This window comes from Artibeus jamaicensis, unplaced genomic scaffold (assembly GCF_021234435.1).
Source record: "Artibeus jamaicensis isolate MK-2021 breed Jamaican fruit bat unplaced genomic scaffold, CSHL_Jam_final scaffold_474, whole genome shotgun sequence".
In the NCBI taxonomy this organism is placed as follows: domain Eukaryota; kingdom Metazoa; phylum Chordata; class Mammalia; order Chiroptera; family Phyllostomidae; genus Artibeus; species Artibeus jamaicensis.
Window position 1 is genome coordinate 47,213,244 of NW_026522046.1, and position 15,296 is coordinate 47,228,539.

At 56.8% G+C, this 15,296-nt stretch overlaps 1 protein-coding gene across 4 annotated transcripts in view; it reads left to right on the top strand.

Annotated features, from left to right (window-relative positions):
- The window catches only part of RUNX1 (RUNX family transcription factor 1), a 202,437-nt gene that overhangs the window by 153,727 nt on the left and 33,414 nt on the right, over positions 1 to 15,296 (top strand). For 3 of the 4 annotated variants that reach the window (XM_037127183.2, XM_037127184.2, XM_053658054.1), the window contains one exon: positions 10,384 to 10,575. The exons of the other annotated variant lie outside the window; for it this stretch is intronic. In XM_037127183.2, coding sequence (XP_036983078.1) covers positions 10,384 to 10,575 — 192 coding nt within the window. The remainder of the gene's footprint in view (positions 1 to 10,383; positions 10,576 to 15,296) is intronic. 4 annotated transcript variants of the gene reach the window in all.

A 15,296-nucleotide genomic window follows, 5' to 3' on the forward strand; every position in this document is an offset into this window, starting at 1 on the left:
AGGTAGATTTCCTCTCGTAATGGCTTTGGGGACCCACGAGAAGCAAATTGTAGAAAAAGAAAGACACTGAACCAGCCCCCACCATAAGCCCGGGCTTTCAGGGATTTTACCCTTGGCCATGACGCTGCGTTAACACTTTCTTCCCAGGCTGCTGTGCGCCCTCGAGAAGGGTGGGGACCCAGAGAAGTGGCCTTGGCAGCCGAGAGTTGGGTCATGTTTAATGCGCATTTCTTCTCCTAAAGCAAATGTGATTTTCTTTTCTCTGTGACTCCGATTCCACTTTCCTTCAATGAAAGGTTCGTGCAGCACCCAAGGTCTCAGTGCAGCTTTCTCATCCTTATTCTCTGTTTGTTTGGGTTTTGCCTGTGGCTTTTTAGCGATGCTGCTCGCCTGAGATTTCTGGGTTCCATTTCAGGGGGTGAGACGTGATGCCACGAGCCAGGGTGCCAGCTGCCCAGGGGCGTCGGGGCTGCGGCTGCTGGGGGTGGGGGTCGGCCTCCTGAGGCCGGGGCCTGCTGCCCGAGAGGCTGCAGGGAACAGGCTGGGAGAGGCTCGCTCCCTTTCTTGGGTGGTTCAGCCAGTCTCAAAACAAACAGGTAGCTGAGGGCAGGGAGAGAGAACTGGAAAATGCTGAAATTTGAGTCTCGGGCCGAGCTCTTCTCAGGAACTGCCTGTTGAACTGGAAAGAATCCTGAGCCCTGGGCAAGGGAGCGGCCAGCCAGCGGGGGGGGGGGGGGGGGGACCGCGGGCCTTCAGGTCTGGCACTCCAAGGCTCAGCGGCCCACATGCTCTCTCAGAGCCTCAGTTTCCCCATGTGCAGAGTGACGGAGTGAGGGTGAGAGCATTGGATGACTTAGAGATTCTTATCAGCTTCCAAAAGTAGGATTTGACGTCGGCGGGAGTGATTGCATTTTGCACACATCATTTTCTCACCTGGAAAAGGAGAGGAGCCCAGGGCCGAGCCGCTGCCCACCTGGGGAGACAGAGACTCAGCGCTGGGTGGACAGAGGGCCAGGGAGAGGAACAGGCGGGTGGGGACGGGCAGCAGTCCACTCCCCACACGGGAGAGAGGACGAAAGGTCCGCTCCAGAGTGGCAGGCTCCAGCTAGGAGAAAGCACCCTAGCTAGACTTCCCATGCTTTGCCATTCTCCTTCTTCTTATTATTTTTAAAGACATCCTTAGGCCCACAAAGTGCTCAGTTGTGCAGCCACAGAAACCCAGTGTGGCCAGCCTGCTGGAGCTGGCCGGTCAGAGACCCCCGAGGTAATTCCGCCGCCATTAGGAAAACGATGGTGTGAGTCCCGCTGGTGGGAGTTTCGCGCGAGGCCGTCCCCCTCCTGGGCCTCCCCACAGTATTATGGGCTGTTCTTCATTACCTGCCCTACCTATCTTCACAATCTAGCCGCAAACAGCTTTGGTTGACCACACCACTTCCCTATTGAAAGTTAATACTGTTTGACTCATTCCGTGTTACTAACCTGAAGCCAAAGCAAACAAGCCAGAGAATAACCGGCCTGTGTGGAGTCCGGAGAGCTCTCAGAGGCCTCGCTTTCAAAACCCCACACAGTAGCGTCACTATGTCTTGCTGCTGCAGCTGCAGAGAAAATGAAGGAAGCAGAAGTGGTTAAAAAAGCTGAGGGTGGGGAAGACACAGGGAAGGGAGTGGGGTGGGGGCTGCCTTGGGCTGGGCGACAGCTCCGTGTGATCTGTAAGGCCCGATGGGGGGCTCACGCCCCGAGCCGAGGTGCGGCTTTGACACACCCACGTATTCACTTTTGCTCGAGGGAGAGGGGCTGTGGACGGAGGTGCACGGAGAGAATGTCTGCTAAGAAGGCGACACGGCTCTTGCGTTTGTGCTGGAGAGGCGATGGACGCCGGTCCCAGCAGGCCGGCCCTGCCCAGCCAGTGTCCCTGGGTGGGGACCGGGGAAGGAGGGGCTGCTGCTTCTCCCCCCAGGAAGGGTTTGGACAGGACAGCATGCCGGGTTTGAGAGGGAAATGCGGTCGGCCTTCATGCCTAACTGCTCTGGTGGGATCACCAGGGAGGACAGGGGCACTTGTGTCTTGGGCTGACGTCACCTGGCAAGCAGTGAGACTGGTTCTTTCCCCACCTTGCTGTGGCCCCGGGGAGCCCCGGCCAGAGCACCACTCGCCAAGTCCGGGTAAATGGCAGAGGAGCCCCCCCTTCCCCTGAGCTCCTTGTAGGGCGTGGGCTGACCACAGCAGATGGAGGTTAGCCTAGTGACAAGACCGCCATCCCTGAAATGACCTGAATGCGGTTTCCCTGGACGGTGTGAGGCAGGCCCAGAGCCTGCGAGAAACAGCTAGTTCCTGTTTGTCAGCTCTCCGACGGGCCGCAGTCCCTCTGTGCCAGCCAGGGCCAGCTGGGCCGTCTCATCGGGACTCTGCCTGGCCGGCCCCTAGGCCTCCCGCTCCCACAAGGCCGGCCCAGAATGCAGATGGCATTTGTGACACCAGGGAGGTGTGGGAACCCGATGCTCCAGCCCTGCAGCTGAGAACAGCCCGGGCCAGCACTCAAGCCCTTAGAAACTGGAGGGAACGGTCTGAGCGTGCGGAGCCCCGCACGGAGGTCACCCTCAGCTGCTGGTGCGCAGCCCAGGACGCGTGCGGCCCAGGAGGGGGGAGCTGATTCATATATTAATTCGCCCAGGTTTGCGGGCCACCAACCAGTCTCGAAAGGACTCTCGGTTTACCCCAGTCCTGCCGGGACAGGCTCATTGCCCCTGCCAGGAATGCCTGGTATGAGTCTTGCGCCAGCACAGGGGGAGTGGAGACCTGCAGGGAGGTCAGAGGCCTGTGTGGACAGCAGGACTGCCAGGCCGTGTGACCTCATGGAGTAGGCGGAGCCTGCTGGCCTCCGGGTCCTGTCTCCTTTTCTGCGGAACTCGGAACTCGCCCGGGGCTAGCTGGGGCTAGCTGGCCGGCTCTGCTGAGTGCCTGACCTGACAGCCAGTTCCGGAGGCCCCAGGCAGCCTGAGTCCATTCCCAGCCGCCCCCACCCCTGCCCCACACCAAAACCCACCCTTCCCAAGTCACCTTCCATTCAGAGCCCTTCTGTCCGTAGGGTCTGTCAGTCCGCAGACGGTGCTATCAGATCAGCGAATCCACATCACCATCAGCTAACTCTGAGGTTACTCTGCAATTGCTCTCCAGCAGGGTGTTCGTGAGTCAGCCCCTCCCCCAAGGGAGGGTGGTAAGAGCCTTGAACTTGTGAACTGTCTGCACCCTTCTATGGAGGTCGTCTCCTTGTCCCCAAAGGGCCACCTCTGGTCAAGAGGAAAAGAAGCCACACGGTTTCTCACCCGAAGCTGCAGGCACCTCCTTAGTCACCTCGGAGGTGACAGGTAGCAGCCGAGGACCACTGAGGACCGCCGAGTTTGGCTGCTTGGCCTCAGGGAGCCTTAGGTCTCTAAGAGCTCACTTGTGAAGGAGCTGAAAAGTTTGCGGTCTGCCACTGGGGGTGTTGGACCGCAGGGGGCTCCGTTTTGTTTCTGATTTCGAGTCGTGAGTTTTGGGGACTGGGTTGGGGGCGGGCCTTGCCGCCCCGCTGTCCTGTGGCTTCTCCTCTTGTCCTTCTCTGTGTGTATCTGGTCGGCATTGTACTGAGCCAGTGCCTGAGGACAACTGCGGACCCTGCCGGGGGTTCTGCGGACTCGGTTAACTCCGGACACTTATCTGTGAAGCTCCCTGTGTCCGGTTATGGCAGCTTTTCCCCCAGAAGTAGTTTTTTTGGAGACTTCTACGGTTTCAGTTTACCCAAAACCTTTAATCCAGACTGCTCTCGCCCCACATGAATCCTGCTTTCCCCGCAGTGTCATGGACGACAGCCACACAGGGTCGGAGCATCACTTGGTCACTTGGCCATTCTATCAACACCGAGTCAGCCTGCCACATACCAGGTGCTCTTACAGGTGCCAGGGACTCAGCCATGAAAAAAGAGACAAAACGCCACCCTCACGGAGCATACAGTGCCTTGGGCACAGAGAGGCCATAAGTGATGTTAATTAGCGCTATGCAGAAAACCAAAGCTAAAGGGTGTGGCCAGGTAGGGGACAGTTTGCAATTTAAAGTAGGAAGTCCTCGGGGAGGAAGTGACATTGAAGCCCAGGCTGGAAGACCAGGAGGGATCCAGGCCACAGGTACCTGCGGAAGGTCGTTCTGGGCCTTCTAGTTTCAAGTTGGGGGATTTGTCTTAGAAAATGGTCTCAGCCACGTGCCAGTTCGACCTCTAAAGCGTGCGCTTTATCGGCACAAGGGGCCACTGCAGGACCCTGGTTCTGGAGGACCCAGGCTTGGGGAAGCCCTGTGTACAGGCAGACTCGGTTGTCACTTGCTTACCTGTCCCCACCTGCAAGAAAACCAAAGCTCTTCCCAACCCTCTTGGTGTCCCCTGACCCTGCAGGAGTTTGCAGCATCGAGTCCTTGGGATCCCCAAGGACAAACAGGTTGCCTGGGAAGGAGCAGCATCCTCGTGGGTTCCCCCCCCCCCCGTCACTGTGGTTTATGTGCTTGTAGGAAGTAGGAGGGGCATGAGCAAGGGGACAGGAACCCTGCATAGGCCTGGGGTGTACTAGAAAGTACCCTCATTTTCTAACCAGTAAGAGAAGCAGAGGAATGAGACCCTGGATTAAGGTTTGGCCAAGCGGCTTTCTTTCCAGCTCTGGCTCCTGAAACAGCCTCCCTGAAACAGCAGGTTTCGAAACCTGGGGGACGAAACCTAGGGGAGCTGGCGGGGACGTGAGCTGGCAGAACGGGATGGCCAGGCAGTGCGGCAGCGGGGGCACTCCGCGAAGGCTTGAGGGGAGCGAGGGGAGGGTCCAGGAAAGCCAACATCCAGGGTCAGCAGCCAGTCTGAAGCTTCTAATTAAACAGCTGGCGGCGGAGGGAGCGAGGGTCCTCAGGGCGGGTTGCATGGAGTTCCCAGCCTCCGCCGGTGCTCACCAGCAGGTGGGGCACGCCAGGCAGAGTCCCAGTGTTGAAGGCCTGGTGAGGCCAGGGCAGACTGGGCTTTGGACTGGCTCCCAAAGGCCACGTAGCTACCGGAAAGGAAAAAAGGAAGAAAGAAAGAGAACGCCGAGCATCTTCATGTCATACGAAGTTGCCCGAGTAGCCAGTCTCCGTGGAGGGAATCGCTGCCAAGGCCTTACCAGCAGTCAGTGTAGTAATCCGTCTCTGCCCTGTAGGTCCAGGCCTCCGGATAAGGGGGCGGAGACAAAGAGACTTGTTCCAGTCTGAGGGAGGGTCGGGTGGTCCAGCAGGTTCAGAATGGAGAGGACTTCCTGTTCAGAGTGGCAGTCCCGCCCTGTCCCCGGGGGAGAGGACTTTAGCATCTGCCCCTGCAGCCCGTCCCGGTGGGGGCGTATAGCACTCTGCCTCCCCGCCACTCCCCAAAGTCCTTCCATCACAGACAGCAGGGCGGGAGTCGCCTCCCAGGCGGGCATCTGGGCTCCCCTGCCAGTCAGCCCGATGACTGTGACAGGGACAGCTCAGGGACGGTGAGAGAGGCAGCCACGCTGCCAGGACGTCTCTGGGACCGGCAGCCACAGCCGTGCTCACACCTGAGCAGACGCCGAGTTCTCGGTGCACCCCACACGGCCCAGGCCCGGATGCCGGGTGATGCTGACACCCGCCGGGGGTGGGAGATGCAGCTCTCGGCCCCTGTCACAGGGGGCCCTGGCTCTTGCCCCCTGAGCACGAGTGGGGACAAGCATGGGATCATGAAGGCACCTCACTGAAGTGCCATGGGGTCCCTGTGATCTGCTAGGCCACCTGGTACACCTGCCTGCTCTGTGCACCTGGCATGCATGTGTTCCTGAGTTTGGCGTTTCTAGGCATGTTGAGCATGAAGTGGGGAGTGGCTGAGGGAGCGGGGGTGTTTCAGACCCGCCCTCTTTCTCTCACTGGCTGAGTGGTGTCGGGTAAACGACGTAAGGTCTCTGAACTTGCCATCCCATCCCTCCGTGAAAACCTGAGGCAGATCTCTCTGGCCCTTCTCCAGTTCTGCAGTGCTCCGGCCTCACGTGGGAAGCAATGGGGGGAGGTGAGGTTAAGCTGCTTGTGTTTAAATAACACTGGGTGATATGTCAACACACATATATAACGTGTATTCTAATATATAACGCACTGACACATTCTATATTTTATATGACTCGGGAAGGGCTGTCCAGCACGCGCTGTCCAGCAGACGGTGAGGTCTGCATCAGGAAAGTTTGTTTTGCCACTTGCAAGATGCTGCAAAGATGGGTCACGTTCAGTGTCGTTGCTGGAGAGGCCTAATGTCGCTAATGAGCCTCGAAGCTCGAGGACAGACGGTTCCATGAGGAAGACTCGGCTGTGCCCACCGCACGCACGGTCCTTTTCCAGGGTGGTAAAGCAGTAGCACCGTAAGGAAAGAAAAGTCCAGATTTTTATAGATGTGCATCCTTAGTGTCAGGTTGATTGGCAACCATCTTTTGAAATCCATACATCCTTTTGAGGAATGTGACAGACAGACAGACAGGTGTGCGTATATGCACATACCCATATACAGGTAGTTTTTTGGGGTGTTATTTTGCATAATTTTCCTCAATGTCTCCTTGTGACAGTGCTTCGTGTATTCGCCTTCCTAATTTTCCTGCTGAGAATTTACCCAGAAAACTAGTAAACCCGTGCCAGGAACATGGACTAATGTGGTGACTGACAGAAAATTAATCTCACCAGCCTCAGTTTCCCCAGAAAAGGTGGAAGTGTAGCCTCATCCATTTTCTTCACTGGAAGAGCGCACACCTTACTCCACAGACCACGGGCGGTTCCCCGGAAAAGGCCGCTTGGTTTTCAACGAGACACACGTGCCTGTGTGGTCCTGTTCTCGTGTCGGGAGACAGCAAGCCGCTCTCGTCCATCACAGGTGTCAGCACCGTGCGGGGTGGCAGGGATGGCCGTCCCCGAAAACCACGGGGTATGTCTTTGGAATGAAAAAGGAAAAGTTAGTGGATGGGATGGATTTTTTTTCCTGTTGGTTTTTTATAGCTGCATATATAATAAAATTCTAATCAGGTACTTTTTGCAAAAATCTAAAAATAGTAACAGAAACAGAAACATAATTTAGTGACCCTTTCAACTGCGCCTGGGACTCACTGAGATTCAGCGTGAGATCTGGAGGAGGCCAGACCGCCGTGTAACACATTCACGGCAGACCTCACACACACGCTCGGGAAGCCAGGCGGTGCCCCTGCTGCTGTGCGGGCTGCCTCGAGACCCCACCGGGCGTTGGGCCCAGGCCAGGGTTCCCTGCTGCCCTCGGCAGCCCTGCAGTGAGAAAGAAGCAGCACGCGTTTGATAGCAAACACTTTCCGTTCCCGTGTTTCAAAGTCAAGGGGCAGACCGACATTGTCCTGGCGCCCAGACCCAGGAACCTGGAGACATACAGCAGTCAGCTGCCCCAGCCTGCAAGTCCTCATGGGGAGCATCTCCATCTCACACAAAACACTGCTCTCTGGCACGTTGAAAACCAGTGGCTTCAGAAAAGAAGAGTTAGGGGTCCTTTGATCTCGGCTGTAGATAACCACACCTTCCCTGGGATGACGCCCTTCCATTCTCCCCGAGCCAGAGCCTCAGAGTCCCCGGTCTCAGGCACCTCTGCGAGGAAGGCTCTGACTCTCGGAACCCTAGGTGGGCAGGTGGAGAATGAATGAACACGCGCCACGTTTCTCCTGCATTTGCCTCCACCCACGACTCTCGGGGCTTAGGAAGCAGCTTAGGGCGAGGAAGCATTTGCTCTGAGGGCTGCGCCCACACCCTTCCGCTAATGGAGGACAGTCGCCAGTTCATCTCCGTAAACGGCCGCGATTTGGGCAGGCGTCAGCTGGTGCAGAAATTGCTCACCAGTCAGAACTTTTTTTTAAGTGGAGGGCAATGAGAGGGGATTAGTAACAAAAGTAATAGCCTCACTCTAGGCCTGGCCACAGGAGCAGCTTCCCTGGAATGAGGTATTTGTGTCCGGTGGCTCCGTGGCACATGGTCCCCAAGTTCGGTGGCTGGGGTAGACACAGTGGAGGTTGGCCTTTCTTCAAAATGCCAAATGTCTCCTATTCGGAATGGTCCTGCGCACAGCTGGGTCCCCTCCTGACCTCGGCACGGCCTGACGTTGGCAGAGTGTTCTTTGACGGCACCACTGTGAACACCACTGGGTGCCCAAGGCTTGTGACCTTTTGAATCAGGCACAAAACCTGCCAGACTTCTTTCTGAGGCAGAATTCTCCAGAATCCCCTCACCTGTGTTCTCCCCTGGACTCCGAATACCAGGCCTGAGGGCATGGCAGGCAGTTAAAAGGGCAGGATTATTCTGCTCTGACTGGCTTTTGAGTTGGAATTGTTGGTTTTCCTACAAGAAACCTGTAGATTTTTTCCAGTCTGACCATGAGGAAGCCGAGAATGTGTTGCAAAGATAAGGGCAGGGAGGAATCAAGGAACGGTCCCTCCGGAGACACTGAATCACTCCATGAGTGGCTGAAATGGAACACTCTAGAAAAAGACATTTCTGTACTTCTGAGGGAAAATGATGACAGGGGTCATTCCAGGAGCTGGCCCCACGACCTTGTGCCCACAAGGCCAGAGCTTAAAATGCTCAGCGGTGAGGGGCCGCCGATGCGCGCTACCGGGTGACTCGGGCGGTCCGTGCAGGGCCGGGCGTTGCAGGGGCCGGGCCGAACCGGAGTCCGGATTTGCCATGCTGACGCGTGACAAGAGGCCACACGGCTTCTGTGCTGCACAAATGTTATGCTGAAATATCTCTTCTCATTTTGGAGCCAAGCAGGCCGAGTTCGTGATAAAGTCGCTGTCCTACAGTGGCCCCCTTTCTGCTCTGGAATCAGGCACGGCGTTAGCCCTGCTGCGGGGGCCTGGCAGCGGGACCCTGGTGCCAGCTCTGAAGTGTAATTCTGTGATTGTAGCGACTGGCAGTGGGAATGTGCCCTTCTCCCACCTCCTCTCTTGGCCGGGCTGTGGGGCTCGGAATCCAGGGACCCTCTTTCTAACGGAGGGTCCGGTGTGTGAATGAGAACTTTTTTTAAAAGAGTATTTATTTATTTATTTTTAGAGAGAGGGGAAGGGAGGGAGAAAGAGAGAGAGAAACATCAATGTGTGGTTGCCTCTCACGTGGCCCCCACTGGGGAGCTGGCCTGCAACCCAGGCATGTGCCCGGACTGGGAATCGAACTGGTGATCCTTTGGTTCACAGCCCATGCTCAATCCACTGAGCTACATCAGCCAGGGACTGTGAACGAGAACCTGATAGTGGCCACAAGCAAGCTGCTTATTCAGCCTTGTTTTGAGGCCACCTGACAACAGGGCGGGCTGGGGGGTGGTTGCGAAATCCCCCAGTGGCTCCATCTGAGCCCCAGGGCTGGAGGAGGATGCCCCGGAGGCCCCGGGCTGTGTCAGTGCCCCAGAGCACCAGGGCCGCTGGGCAGGCCCAAACTTCGGTGTAAATGTATTTCAGGGAGGGGTCTGGGGAGGAAACCGGAGGTCTGGCCCTCCTGGCCTGTCCTGGGTGAGTGGCCTCTGTTCCCTGCATCCTGGTGACAGTGATTTGGACAAGGAGCAGACACAGAGGGGCCCCGTCCCACCTTGGATCCCTGGGGGAAGCTCATCTGGGCTCCTGCTGGGAATGGCCAGGCCGGCCGCACCTTCCTTCCGGTTCCCTCTGCGGAGCGGCGCCTCCTGTACAGGGCCTCGGGGAGGACGGGCCCCAGGGAAGGATGAGTTCTCAGGAAAAGCTTGTGAGGAAAGGGAGAGCCGGCCGGCAGAGGGGCTGCTGCCCCGCATGGAACAGGAAGCCCGGCCTCCCTGCTCCCTGTCAGAGGGCGTGTGCCCACGGATTGCAGGGCCCCCTGGGCTGCCCTGAAACCTGCCCCCGGGGTGGTGTGCGGTGCACAGCTACTGACCTCAGGCCCCTGGGAGGGCACCTCTCGGGAGGGCACCTCTCCGGACGCCACCTGTTAGGCCACAGCTTGCGGCTGAGAGCCCACAGCAAACGCACCTCCTCCCTCCTGCCACCACCTCCGTCAGCTGCCCTGAATGCCCCTGCCTTCTGCCCTGTGCAGAGGGGTGCAGAGGGTTGGGGTGGGTGTGAAGCCCAGGCTGGGGAAGCGCCCCGAGGCCTATGTGACAAAAGGGTCCCCAGTCTGCTGTGGGGACAACGTCCCTGAGTCCCAAGAGGAGCCAGCCCAGTGTGCCAGTCCCCAGCGTGTCCCTATTGGGGCGAGGGGAGAGGGAGGGGAAGGACGAGAGCACCCCAAATTTTAGAAAATCCACAATACATTTTCTGATCTCTTCCCTCCCTCCTTCCCTGCCTCCCCCTCCCCCCCACCCCCTCCCCACACTAGGACACCGTCAGAAACTAGACGATCAGACCAAGCCCGGGAGCTTGTCCTTTTCCGAGCGGCTCAGTGAACTGGAGCAGCTGCGGCGTTCGGCCATGAGGGTCAGCCCTCACCACCCAGCCCCCACACCCAACCCTCGGGCCTCCTTGAACCACTCCACTGCCTTTAACCCTCAGCCTCAGAGTCAGATGCAGGGTAAGTACCCGGGCGAGCCCGCCGCCCGCCTCGCCCTCGGGCAGAGCCCACCCGGACCGGTCCTGGCTTCTCCTCTGGGCTCAGAGGGCAGTCGGCACACCAGCAGCCTTCGGGCTGGTTCCGCACACAGGTTCGGGCGGCCCAGGCCTGCCGGGTTCCCTCTGTGTAGTAGCGACCCCCAGATCGAGGGGCACCGCAGCACAGGATGGAGAGACTGTGGTGAGAGAGGGGCATGTAGACGGCAGCTTGACTAGCTGTGCTAACCTCCTGGGCTGGAAGACAGACACACACGGCCCCCAGGCCAGGTGCAGGTCAGGCGTTTCAAGCTGTTACTGCCTTCCACTTCTCTGGGGGTTTGTATCTGATATACATCCTTTTGAAAATCTAAAGAAGCAGGAGGGCTGTCTGGATGACGTCACAGCGGAGGTGTGATGTGCAATAAATAAACTTGCAATCCAGCAGGAGTGCAGGTCCCCCAGGGCTAGCTGCCTATTGCAAAAACACTGTGAAATGTAATAATTGCATAAAACCCACCGTGCCAAATGCAATAATGCACAGAGCTCACGGACACTGAGAACCACTGACGTCAAGGAGTGTTTACACTGTGATTCCATTTCACGTTTCCGAAATGCAGCTGCCTTCTCCGGCAGGCCACAGCTCGCACCAAACGGTCACAGTCAGAGCCCTCCCCCCAAACCGAAGAAGCTTGTTGCACTCAAAGGAAAAGATAAGCAACAAGGAGAGAGCAGGCAGCCAGGGAGGGGCGGACAGACCGATTGCTTATCCCCTGGGGCAGCAGAATTAGCTTCCCCAGGCGGTTTCTCTCTGTCCACTGCATTGTGGGATGCATTGAGTTCTTTAGGGCTTTCAGGATGAGAGAACTCCCTTTGGGAGTCGGCCCATGGGGCTGTCAGAAGGCATGCACAGCGGCTTGCACCCGGCCTGGCGGCCCAAGCCGTGAGCTCTCAGTTATGTTTCCAGGGAAGGTTCTTTGATTTGAGGGAGGTTTCCCGGAAGGTACTGTGTCCACACAGCTGGGAAGTGGCCTGTCTGGGGAGCAGCCCTTTATGTTCAGGCAGAAACCGGAAGCTGGACTTGGGATGGGGGACTACCTCCCCTCTCCAGTCTCAGGTGTATTTACGAAGAGGTCCCCTGAGACCATTGGTTTCCTGGCGCTTAATAATCATGAATACTGATTCGAAATATGCATATTGATTTTTTTTGCATTGCCAAAATGCGAGTGTGTAACAGGGTAAATTAGAGCCAGTGGTGCGTTCAGTGGGAGAGAGATGGGCTGATGTGAAATGATGCTTTCTTCTAAACGTAGACTAGAATGAAATTCCCAAGGAGGTCCCTTGACTGGCATTTAGGGCCATTTACATTCGTCCACGTCCTCAGCAGGACTCCACGGCATGAGTCCTGTTTTCTCCTCCCGTGGCATGACTGACCATTTATACCATGGTACACAGATGGGTTTGTCCTTCTCTGCTGATATCACAGCCAAAAACATGGAGCATTCTTAGAGGCAATGGAAAATTAGCTACCTGGGAGCCACTTGAAATTGTCACACTGAAGTCAGCTCAGTTTCACACAGTTCTGGTGAGGAGTGAATCATATCTTATCTTCCTCCTCATCAGATATGCTCTTTGGACCAGAGAGGAAAAGGGGCGGGGTTGGGGGAGGAATTGTTGTCCTCCGCTGCCAGCAGCTCCTGGGCGGAGGCGCTGTGTGGCTGGGCATTCCTCGACTCTCTGGATGCTCTCTGCTCAGCACAGGGTCAGATTTAACAGGCAGCATCGCCCTTTCTTGCTCCTTTTATAAACTTCTTGCTTCTGCGGCATTAAGCGCTAACAACTCGCGTTCGAATCCCCGGGGGTTTAGCGGTTGCTCAGCAGGGTGGGTTAAGTTCTGTTCCAAAATAGGGTCAGATGGCCAGCCTTTCACCTGTCAGACAGAAAGAACAAATTCTACAGAATACAGGTCCAAGATCTTTCCCTATAAAACTACTTTTCCTTTTTCTTTCTGGTTTTTTGTGGGGGGTTTTTAGCGGGGCAGGGGAGGGGTATAAGAAAATACTTTTTTGCCCTAGTCATGTTTTGAGTAGACCCTTGGGATTGTTTTCCCCTAGAATTAGAAAGTTAACAGGGATAACAGTAAAGCCTCTCCTGTCCAGAACCCTGGTTTTGTTCTCGACAGGTAGGAAGAAGGTCCTTTCCCCGGCTTGGCCGCTCAGGCTCCTATAACGGGTGTAAGGAGAGGCTTTACCTAAGACACCAGCCTGCGTTCCTGGCTCTCCCTGAATGGCGGCTGCCCCGTGAGAGAGCACCCCCGGCAATGAGTGGTTCTGCAGTGGTGACGCTGGCTGGGGGTGTGTGTGTGTTTTCAGCACATGGGCTGTCACCTGCTGGGGGCTCCCAGAGACCCTGGGTCAATAGAGAGGCCAGGGAACCCTGTCCTGCTGGGACTCCACCCGGAGGGTTCCCCTCATCCCCTTGACTCTGCCAGTCAGAAGTCACGGATCCAGAAAAGGCCGTGACTTACCCGGAATCAGATCTGCCTGAGAACCACTCCAGACACTCCCACTGTCTGAAGCAAGGTCCAGAAGGACACGGGGAGTGGGCTGCTGTGCCTCTAAGCCACTGTCCAGGTGTGGAGGCTGTAACCGTGACAGGGTGGAGGTGACATTCAGCTTCCTCGTCATCCTGGGTCTCAAAATAGAACAGGGAGCCGTTTCGTCATGGGTGCACGCTCACGCAAGTCAGGACCTTATCGTGACCGTCTGCAGCCGAGGCGCAGCATTCTTGTGCAGTCACGGGAAGGAAAAAGGGCCTGTGTCCTTTTAGGAGACGAAATGGGGCAGATGCTCCAAGGATAAGGCGCTGATGTCAGTGCGGCCGCACCTCCTCCCGCACAGAGGTGGCCTCGGGCAGCGGGGCCGGCCTGGGTTACGGGACGTGATGAGCCGCGGCTATGGTTGCACCATCCCCACCTTTCTGGGAAAGGGGCTGGAGGGAGACCTGCTGGGGCAGAGAACCAGGGAAACCCGAGACCGGGAGGCCAGTCCTGTGCTTCCTGTGTGTGCTGCCCTGAACTTCCAAGCGGGAGGTTTAGCTCCTTTGTCTGACCAGTCGTGACACATTCTGGCCTGGGTCCACCATTCCTGGACTTTACGCTGCTCTCACCACAGTTCCACAGTGTGGTTTTCAGACAGAGAAGCCGAACCTGAGGTTAATAGTCGCTCCACGTCTCCACGACGGGAAGTGACAGACTCACACCCAGGCCATCCTGGCCACAAGCCCGTGCTGACGGGCTGGCCGGTCCCGTGGGCCCGAACACCAGGACCAAGGACCCATTAGCCACGGGCTGAGCAGGGCCAAGGAGAATCGCAAGGCCAGTGGGCAGTGGGGGGCGCGCTGGGCTGCTCACGTGCTCATCTCGCAGTCCTGCATCGAATGTCCTGTCATCATCAGAGTTGATGATGGTGACAGGAGCTTCGGGGCTGGACTCTGTGGCAGACACCTTAGTAAATCACCTCCTCTGGGCACGTGGTCCTTTGTTTTCGAAGGTGGGAGTGAAGAAAATTCGAAGGGCACACGAAGGAAGCGTGAACGGGAGGGCAGAGGCCACAGCCACTCTTTGCTTACTGTTTGGGGGGTGACGTGGTCCCCTTCCTGACATCCAAACCTGGGCAACACCTGCTCGGCCTTCAGGAATGTGGGCGCCTCGCGTTGAGAGTTCCGTGTGGCCGGGGGGGCCCCCTACCTTTCCAATTATTTCCTGATACTTAATATTCCAAACGATAGTTGTTTTGGAAGGGAGTGTCCCCAAATGCTAAAGTGACTTTAGAAAGTCCACGTTCTTTGTGAAGCTCTTTGAGATATGGAATCAACTTTGTTTCTCAGCTCCACGGGGTCACTTAGAGCAAATCTCCCTACTCTCCTGGAGGAAGTGGAGATTTTTCAGCCGGGGCTGAAAAACCACAACCAGCAATGCTGAAAGTTCAAAAACAAACTGGGGTGGAGGCTGCTCGGTCGCCTTGGATGTAGAGGCTATGATCAAACACCAGGACTTTTTGTATCTAAATCTGCAAGTGGTCATTCAATGGTTACACAAAGCAAACTCCTCCGGGCGCTAGAAACCAACTTATAAGGCATGGTGTAAACAGGAAACGTAAATGATTTAAAAGTCACTGTTACCTAGGTGTAGCAGAGTTCCAGGGCCTTTCAAGGTCAACATCAGCTTCCTACACTGAAAACAAGCCTGAGTCGGGTGTGTTCTTATGAATAAATAACAGTAACTAAATAAATGTAAGGAGGGAGAGAGGAAGGGAAGGAAAGCAGAAGGGAGGCGGAGTGGGGTGCGGGCCCCCAAGGCTGGGTCCTGCCCTCCTCCTCCCCCCGCAGACTGAGGGGTTGCAGCTGGCAGGACAGAAGCCCTCCCAGGCCGGAACCGAGAGCCCCATGACTGGTTGCTGTGTTCTTGGCCGTTGTGGCACACACTGTACTGTAAGTCTGAGGAGGCTTTGCAAAGCTGGTGTTGATGCAGGGTAGACGTTCAGCAAAGGGGACAGAAGGGTGGGGAGAAAGGCGGGGCTTTGCTTTCTTCCTTACCGACGGCCCTGAGGTGGCTCAGAGTGGTGGCGGCCTCACGCCTTCCCTCCATGCGCTGGTTAGGGACAGGCCTCGTCACCAACACACAATGCACTGAACGGCCTGCTCAGC